At 39.8% G+C, this 9,741-nt stretch overlaps 1 protein-coding gene across 1 annotated transcript; it reads right to left on the bottom strand.

Moving 5' to 3' along the window:
* Window positions 1–484: 484 nt before the first annotated feature.
* tnfsf11 (TNF superfamily member 11) lies at window positions 485–9,307 on the bottom strand. Its single transcript, XM_072397346.1, has 4 exons — window positions 8,803–9,307; window positions 7,104–7,139; window positions 4,134–4,260; window positions 485–2,299 (listed from the first exon to the last, which is right to left on the bottom strand). The coding sequence occupies exons 1-4, from the start codon at window positions 9,001–9,003 to the stop codon at window positions 1,863–1,865; spliced, it is 801 nt and encodes a 266-aa protein (XP_072253447.1). The 5' UTR covers window positions 9,004–9,307; the 3' UTR covers window positions 485–1,862.
* Window positions 9,308–9,741: the final 434 nt, after the last annotated feature.

Here is a 9,741-nt window from a genome sequence, read left to right on the forward strand (position 1 = left end):
GTGAACGCCCAGGAAAAGACAATAGAGGAATTGTTTGGTCTGACATTTAAAATTTCTCTTTGTGAGGCTTCATGGGAGACTCACTTACGCACATCACAGTGAAGTAAATTCTAATCATTATTCTCATCCCATGCAGTCTGTTTCTTGTTTGTTCTGCAGGTCGCTATGAGCTGTGGTCCAAATATCTGCTGCAAGTTAGAGGCGCTGTAGCAGCTGTGGGCGTCTTCTATATACAACTTATCTCTGTAATGAGCTGGTGGGCTGCTCTAACCAAGCAGGCAGTGAGGAAAGGAACAGCACGACTTCACTATTTGGCTGTGATGGTGTTGAATTTCCCAAAGTTTGTGGGGATTATCAAATAGCACACAATAATATCACAGTCAGGGTGGCCTGTTTATCATATTACAGTCTGAGGAGTCCTGTGAAGTTTAATTACTGCAAACAACAGCCTGGATCCGGTAATTTTAATACACATGAAACACTGTTACAAAAGTATTTTTTTATTAAAACATACACAACCATAAATAGTAAGAAAACTGAATGGAAAAAAAAATAACTTTTAAACAAAGCCTTTACAGGTATGCTACAATCTTGTAGAGGGGACAATATATCCATATTGCTTTTGGGTAGGCAAGTACACACAGAATTGTCAAAATTAAGATGCATAAATATAAAATTTGAAATTAAGCCCCTGTGTTTTAATAACAAAAAGCGTGTCTACTATTTCCTCTAAGTGCTGCAAAATAAATGTCATACAGACATAAAATATAAATGATTTACACAGCCGATAGGTCAATTTAACAATGACCCGTCTCTGTACTTCTATAGCTAATAAATAAATATTTAGTGCATATTCCCATTTACCTCCCTGAAGAGCCAAATGAAAAACAAAATTTAAGTTAAAGATGAACCAAACTCAATTTGGTTCATCTAGTTTAAGACAAAGAGTCTATTTATGTAATTTATGGTCAGACAGTCCAGCTATCTGCATCGCTTGTTGATTGTCACAAACAAAACAAACAGATGTCATTTCCTCCTTGGTTTGAATGACATTGTCGAGTAATTAGATGACAAGATGACAGGACAGAAAATTGAATGAGTTTTTGGAGTACGCTCTGTTTTTGTTGCTTTAAAACGATGTAAGAGTCAAAGTGAGTCTTAAATGATGTTGTGATTATGAAATGAAGAAATCACCACCTAACTACTTATGCCAAATTAAACTGTTGAGTTGCTTATTATGTGGATGCCTCATTTCCCACCTTGTTCACGCTTGCAAAAACTTTGAGGAATACATTAATGCATTCACTGTGGTGGGTCAGACTAAGCCCCACAAGTCTTGTTATTTTTACCCTTTGATAAGCCACTAAGTACAAGCAGATGCTCTATCAATTGCAGGGCTCTTTCTAGACATTTTTTCCAACAATGAGGGCTGATAAAGCTTTTCTTCTTGCAGATCTTCTTGCCAATAAACTCACTTCCTTAGTTGTTACACCGTGGTTTGTTTAATTAGTGAATAAACACATGTCAACTCTTGAGTTTTAATGGTGTAATCTGAATCTCGATGTATTGAAATGTCCAATACAAACCACAACACTTTTAAAAAATGTCCAATAAATCCAGTTCTATTTTGGATAAAGTTGAGAGCTCTGTGGGAAAATGGAGAGACATGTTTTTAAAAGGTGGTTACCTTTTCCATAAGTTTTTTCTCACCGAAGACTCCAATGCTGTTTGATGAGGAGCAATGTAAAACACACACAAAAAAAAACCACACTTCTGGAATGAAAACAAACTTTTTTGACAAATCAACATCATAAATCACTAACAGTGGTTCTTTGGTATATAAAAAAATGTTCAGTAGCATGTCAGTTACCCAACTTTATGGCCCCAAAATACGTCCCATCTGCCGCCTGGTCCAGCATCCAAGCATTGGACACTTTGACAAACAAGGCATCTCCCTCGACCAAGCGCACCCCTTGACCCTGCTGGGCGCAGTACATGTTATAGCTCGTGTCATTAAAGCGCATGGTACTGCCCGTCTTCATCAGTGGTGCAACCATGCTGTTCTGTTTAATGCTCTCGTGGTAGACATACTGGATGAGCTGGATGTTGCTAACATCTACTGGGGGGATCCCAGTCTGACTGCTGACTCCTGAACCTGGAAACTTGTAGTAACGGAAGCAGGTTTTAGCATATACATAGTAGAAACCTGACTCCATAACCAGCAGTCTTCCCCTCTGGTAGCTCATTCTGCGGAGGTTGCCATGTATCTCATCCCATTCGATGTTGCTGACATCAAGTTCTGCATGAAAACATGGACAAACGACATTTTGGTTGGTCAATCCACTGGTTCATTTTGTGCTTTATCAAGAAGCAACACAGTTATTTTGTGAAATCTTATTTAAAATCATCTTTAAAAACTTTACATCAATATTAATTAGATTTTTCACCATGTATGTAGAAACAATTACAGTATTTCACCACCTTTACTCTTCATTATTAAGAGTTCACAAATGAGCAAGCTAACTTTAGCTTGGCTAAGTTAGCCATTTTTACACAGCAGTTACACCAAAATATCAACCAAATGATGTTTTTGTATTGCAAATTAATAAGGTGAATTTAGTAAAAAGCTAAATTCTGGTGGATATTTATCCAAATAAATACAACAAAATAAGAAACATCAAGCAAGTATCTTAATGCTGTATTTACACCATTATGTCTTTGTTTTTAGTTTTGAAATTAAATCCACAAAAGTGTTTTTTCACTAGTTTAGAAATATCCTTCATTTATAGAAACCAGCACCAGAGGAAACCATTACATTAAGAAAATAGGACCAAGATACCATAGTTCTAAAAGTTTTCAAATTGAAACTGGATTGGCAAATTTTCTACCGTTTTAGTAAAAGTGGACTCCACTAATAGGTGTAAATATAGTTAAACATTGACACCAATGGGAAAACTGTGCTCAAAGGTCTGAAAAAGAAAATGATGCACAGTAAGGACATGCATATGAGGTGTATACAGAGCGTTTGCAATAAAGAGGACTGGAAGTGGGGTGTAGACAGCAGATGATAGATTTGGACACAACTTGAATGCAACGTTGCTTCATAATTATACAGCAGATATTCGAAGTTAAAAAAATAAACACTGGCAGGACAGGTACGTGTGGTGTTGCATACGTTTTTTCTGTTTTTTTGTTGATAGCACGTCGTCATTTATTGAATTTATTTGTAATATTTCAAAGCAAGATGCACAACAATGCATCGATACCATGTTTACAGTTTACAATGAACAACTAATGTTTTTTACAAATAATTTCTCAAACCCTGCAGCTCAGGCAGAGGAGAAGACTGGCACTGTGACTTCAGGTCACAATGGATCATTGTTCATTTTGACCAATGTACTGCTTCTTTACACTACATTTACTGTACCACACAACGAGATTGTGGTACTGCAGTAGATGAAAAGTTATGGCTGAACGTTTGAATGGCACTATGAATGACTAAATACAAAGTGGACTATTTTTATGAAAGAGTGGATATTTCAAACATAGCCATCGAGAGCTGACAGAAGATGAACTGACTGCAGAGGCTAACTAAATTTCAAATTAAGTAGTGCATCAAATCTGAAGTGATCTTTTGAAAAGCCTCAAAAAGAGCTGTGAATCAGACACATTTCCATTGATTGATGTGAATACAAGAGGCTTTGTAGTGTTGCCAGAGGGTGACAGTATGTGCTACATTGCTAGTGATTGTAATTCAGTAGAAGAAGCAGACATGCTAAGTAGAAAGAAAACTGCTCTTGGCATTCACAAAAGGAAGAGACCTCTTCTTCAGGAATTATCTTCTATCTGGTAAAATCTGAGATACTATATCATAACAGCAAAGACACCAATCAGTCACGTGAGTTTGTTGTTTTAGAGCTTTTACTGGAAAGAGCTCATCATTTTAATCACTGCCAGGTCATATCCAAGTCGTTTCAATTGTTGTTTCTATGTGCATCAAGTTTTTGTTGAGAAAGGCAAAAAACACCTCAAGCTCGTGTATAAACTTTCAATAGAATCAAATAATTTGTTTGTAAAAATTGGTAAATGTCTCTGCAACAGTAATACAATGATGTTAAATCAACTTGACTCACTCTTAGAGAAGGTCTGGTTCACTTTAATTGGTAGATGGGCTGATGGCAGGTTTTCTTTAGGAGTTTTGTACTTCCTGTTTTTCCTTGGATCTTTCTGTGCGTTTAGCACTGGCTCAGTCTGTACCTCCTGTAGAAAAAAAGAATAAAAGCTCATTCAACAAACACTGACTGATGGATGAAAGGTTAAAACATCTCTCATGTCTGTTTTCTATGAATCTGTATTCCTGAGCATGTTATTACAAGTATGTTTCTAAATTGGAAAACTTACTTACAAGCAATATTTTCCTAAAGTAAGCTAACCACAGCTTTGTTCTGCTGTCTCTCTAAATGAATGTCTTGTATGGAGTTGTGTGGGTGTACATGAAGACATGAAGTATATGAGCGTCTATGGACTGCATGTCTGTATATCATCCATCCTTTTTGGCTAGCCTGTTAACGACGTATTACATCTATTGTTGTATTTGCGGCTGGAGGCCATGAGGGAGGCCTCCTGTCAAGTATAACGTCTTAGAAAGATCGAGCTTCTCACGGATTTGGCACAAATAGTATCTGGACTGTATTTAGTCCCCCTCCCGATTGCTGATTCTATTCAAGGCCACGATGACGCCGCCATCCACAATCTGAGCTGGCCTGTCTTCAGGCAAGACAGAGCATATACACTGAGAAAAACATGGTTTCCAAGCAAGTAAACAGTTACTGTGCATGAGCTGCCAACTCTCCAACACATCTGGCATGGAATTAAAACTTCAGGTGTGAGTACTGTTTTCTGCTTCTACCTATATGATTGCACATACACAAGAGATGTCAGGGCTGAGTGAAATTACATTCTTAAAGTTAAACCACTTGAGCACATTTATTCAAATTTGAAGATGATAAATGAAAGCGATGAATAACAAATGTCAGTTAGAAATGATCCAGACTGATTAACAGGGGTGCTATTATAATCTAAAGGTGTTTAAACTTGTTTTCTGGTTTTAGGCTAGTTTCCTCTGAATGAGGAATTTATGGAATCCCAGCATTTCATCATTAAATGAAAAAAACATGAAAAAAAGGAAAACGAAAAGATGGAAAATGCTGAGAGTTATATCATTTTGAAACATCACAACCAAAAAAAACACATAGTAACACTCTAAATGAACTCAACCACAGAGCCAGCCACGCCAACATCATTAACATGGTTTTGCAACATTGCACCTGTACCAAGCTGGTATTACACTGTTTGTACACAAGCTCAGACAAATCTATTCTAAGATTAGTCTGTTCTCCAAAAACTTTATGGTTTATAGCTCAGAAACCTGGAGTGAGAGAGGCATAAACAACGTCTTGCCAAGGCTACCAAATAATTGTGTACATGCTCCCAATTGGATCTAGATTGTGGGATTTATCTTGATTTGTGGTCAGACTCCGCCATATCTCTTTAACCAGAATGAACAGATTATTTACTAAAAGTAGAAGGAGTTTGTCAGCTTCCTAATCTACATTGTGATCAAAGATTCAAATGTGGCACCTTGACAACCCCTCTGCAGCAGACAGAGCTACAACATTCAGAAAAACGTCTGCTTAGAAATATGCACCCTGCTACGGCTGACTTGATTGCGCATGCTTGGTCCTGCAATACCACAGTGCATGCAGGCTTCAGCTCAGCCCTTTAACTATGCACCGCATGCATCATTCAACATGTCTATTATGTTGATGAGTGGTTTCTGAGATGCTACTCTAGACAAAAGTCCTCTCACTCAGAGCTTGGCCACCAAAGCAGATTGCCTCTTTGTGTTTCATAATCCAGCAGACTACTTTCACAGATCGCCACACATTATAAACATTCAATCTTGATTCATGGTCCTGTGCTCTCACCACTGACCACAGGCCCGGCCCGGAGTGGGCCTGGCCTGCACATCCTGTCTCACATCAGTACCGCCAAGCTGACAGTTGTCCACCAAGGCCTGTTCTCTAACAAACCCCTGAGAAGTCTCTGTGCTGACCCCAACACAACACAGTATGTGCCAAGTGGGTCTGTCACTCTGACACCTCGTAAAGGTTCCAGCAAGTCTCCTTGTGCTCTATGGGAAACAGCCCCTGGCTGACGACACAATGAGCTCCTCAGTCCAAGACAGGCTGGGTGGCTTGTCTAAGCACTCCGCCAGGGATACCCGGGGCAAATACAAATACATAATTTTAAAGGAAATGAAAGTACCATGGGAAACCAAACAAAGAAAAGTTCTTGTTTGGTTTCACTTCCTGGATAGTTTGGGCTTTTGCTTGGCAAAGCCTGTGTCAGAAGAGGGGTGGTAAAAAAAAAAAAATGACTTCAGCAATTAAGTATTTTACATCTCAGACTACAACTAATCGTCAATAAAAACACTGCAGCCACTGACACCAGTAAGTGACTCACTGATAGCTGAGGCTGTAAACTACCATCAGTGCACAGCGTGAGAAGTCGATTGATCAAACTTGTGGAAAAATCCTAAACAAGAGCTTTTGACCAAAGGTGTTTGTGCTGCTGTGGTCTGACCTCAGTCCAGCATGTTTGACCAGTTGGGGGTTTTATGCTGGCTTTACAGAAGCAGTGGCCTGCACAGAAAACACACCCGTGGGAAAATTATGACTTCTGTCAGTGCAAAACTGCAAATGCTAATTTTACTCTTCTAAAAACACAGCACCACTGCTACAAGCACTGCACTTCCTCCTTGGCAGTTACAGGAGGAAGTACCTGCGATGCCTTAAAAAAATGTCTTAAAGCTGATTACCATTTGTCTCTGAGAAATTTTTTTTGGCTCTATAATAACTATGTTTCTTTTGTTTCATGTCAATCAAATCAAAGCCAACAGATATCAAGATTGATGACGAATACAACACTATGTCAGTTATTTTGCAAATGTTATGAACACCACTGTTAAACGTGTATGATGCTGCAGCCAAAGGGTTACATGAACAAAAGCACTTCATTCAAGTGAACTATGTCAGACTTACCTCTATGGGCCGATGTGGGGTTGTAGACAAATCTACCTGTAGAAGAAGGCAAGGTAGGTTAGATATGTCAGCGTTGAAAAATATAAACTTTTGCTTCATGTGCATTATCTGTTTTTATGGCAGCAAGGTGTGGGTGGAAGGAATGTTTTCCAAAATCATAAGGCGGACGATCAACAAGTCTGTGCGCTTGAGTGGGAGGTTAAGTTATTTTCCTCATGTCATTCTGTATTCCACTGCAACAAGCAAAAGTCTAACTGATCTGGAAACTGAGCTTTGTTCTGTAGTCATACATACAGATACATGAAAGCTCAACCATTCAAAAATAGACTTCCAACAAGAACAGCAGCACTGCTCTCCTCTCCCGTTTCTAATAAGTCTTGCAACTGTTGAGGGCATATGATGGCCCGATGTCAAAATGCAGAACACAGAACACGCTCAGAGTGCTATATTTGCAGCAAAACCTGATTTGATCAAAATTAAATCAGTCATCTTAATTTGTTAAATCCAGAGAGTTAATCCAATACCAATCTCTCTTTAACTTAATATCCTGCCAGTGTTTTTTTTTTTTACTCTTCTTCCTCCTTTCCTTGTTTCCTCTGGCACAGATTCAATACATAACTATCAGCCACCACACTCCAATGAGTTTTTGCCAAAAACGTAGCACGCAAACCCAGAGACACTGAAAGGAAAAGAGATGCTCCCCAGGTGAACCCAAAGCATCCTGTTAGAGGGGAGTGCAGCCTGCTCCTTTGGCTTGTTCAAATATGACAATTACTCAACTACAAAGTAACAAAAACACTTCAGACAGAATTGTAAATGTTATTTTACACAGCACAGAAATGCAGCCCAGATGAAGGCAAACACGAGCTGATGAGAAGCCATGTGTGGATTTAAGGTTTTTTGATCATGCATAAGTGCTCTATTACGGGAGCATCTAATTCTTGAACTTTGCCAGACCTCACTGCCTCCTCTTGAAAACAGCTCTGCTTATGCTCAAGAGTTTACAACTTATGACTCATATAAATTACAAATACAGCCCCAGATGGCATGTAAACACGCGCATGAAAAATTGCAGACTCTAAGCCTCAAGTGAAAACATCTGTATCTTGCAAACAAGACATCTCGCAAGGCTGACATTTGTCTTCGCAGCGGAGCCTCTGCTGATGAGATGTTATCGCTGAAAAACGGCGCTCTGATATGAGCGGCAGCCTCTGGAAAAGATCTCACCAAAATCAACAATCTCCGTGGAAAGTTGCATCAGCTTCGAGCTTCGTGTGATGTTATCTGTGTGTTTTTGCAGCGAGGGAAGAAGGGTTCTAACTGCCTGCCGATGAGGCGCAGCACTTTCAAAGAGACGCCAAGACTGCAGGAAAGCTTGGCGCACAAATCTGCAGAAGTAACTGCACGATGACGTTGTATCTTTCTGTCTTCACATCAACAGATTGCTAGCTTCTAAGTACACTGGCCTACGATTTTATACAGCTTGAACTGGGTTACTTATCTGGCAGTTTATGACATTATAAAATTGCGCAAATATTGTCGGACTATCGGTACTCGCGCTTAGCCTGGAAATGTTAACAGTGTTTTGTGGCCAGGGTGAATATTTACAAAGTTTGAGCAAAACGTAATGTATGGACTCATGCTGCGCTCTATAGATCAACCCCCATATGAGACCGCACCATTCACACGTTGCGCCTACCTCTTGCAGATAACCTGTCAGGTGCAGTAGGATCGCCACGCTGGAGGCCACCTGAAGCAATCCCATTACAGCGAGGGTCCCGAATAGAAGTGGTCGGTAAGTGCTCTCCGAGTTCTGCACCGGGTGGAAGCGGTGCTGCCCTGCCTCGATGTCGACAGTGTTCCGCAGGTAGGCTCTGTACTCGCTGTGCGTAGCTGCCATTGTGCGCTCTCTGTGTGTGCCGTTTCGCCCCGGGGTCCCAGACTCAATGCAAGAACGGAAACTGAGTCTGCAAGAGTCCCTGTAATCAGTGGGTGGGCTGAGAGTGCTCGTTTTCCTCTACAACCAATCACAGTGATCCTTGAGCACTCAGTTTATGAGGACTGAAGCAAGATCGTCTGCCGGATCGACCTGAGCCCAGGGCAGGTAAAGCGCGCTCTTTATGGCCTCCGAAGCCCTTTGCAGAAAGTTATTAACATGCGATCCACGCCTCCTGTGCGTCAACACCCTCGATGACACACTCTCACTGCTCCGAGTCTGACTTAGCAACACAGCGGGGATGCAATGGAATGAATTGGGGGGGGGGGGGGGGGGGGGGGGGGTAAAATCCTCCCAACCAGTTATCAGTGAACACGCCTATTGACAGAAAAACACTGAATCGAACTACGCTCTATAAAAAAAATGATTGAGAAAATAAAACAAATGTTCAGTTTTATTAATAATTCCTAATTGTTATAACCACAAGTCTTGTATTGCATGTTTTAAAACATACTATATAAATACCTTGCTCAGAATAGTAATCTGTCTAAAATAAGTGTCAAGATCAGATATGTGATATATGTATATATATATATATATATATATACATACATACATACATACATACATACATACATATATATATACATGATTATACATATAACTTTTAGATATACATATATCTAAAAGTTTGGCTGCTGG

The sequence above is a fragment of the Leuresthes tenuis genome, unplaced genomic scaffold (genome assembly GCF_036924035.1).
Source record: "Leuresthes tenuis unplaced genomic scaffold, fLeuTen1.0.hap1 SCAF_12, whole genome shotgun sequence".
NCBI lineage: Eukaryota > Metazoa > Chordata > Actinopteri > Atheriniformes > Atherinopsidae > Leuresthes > Leuresthes tenuis.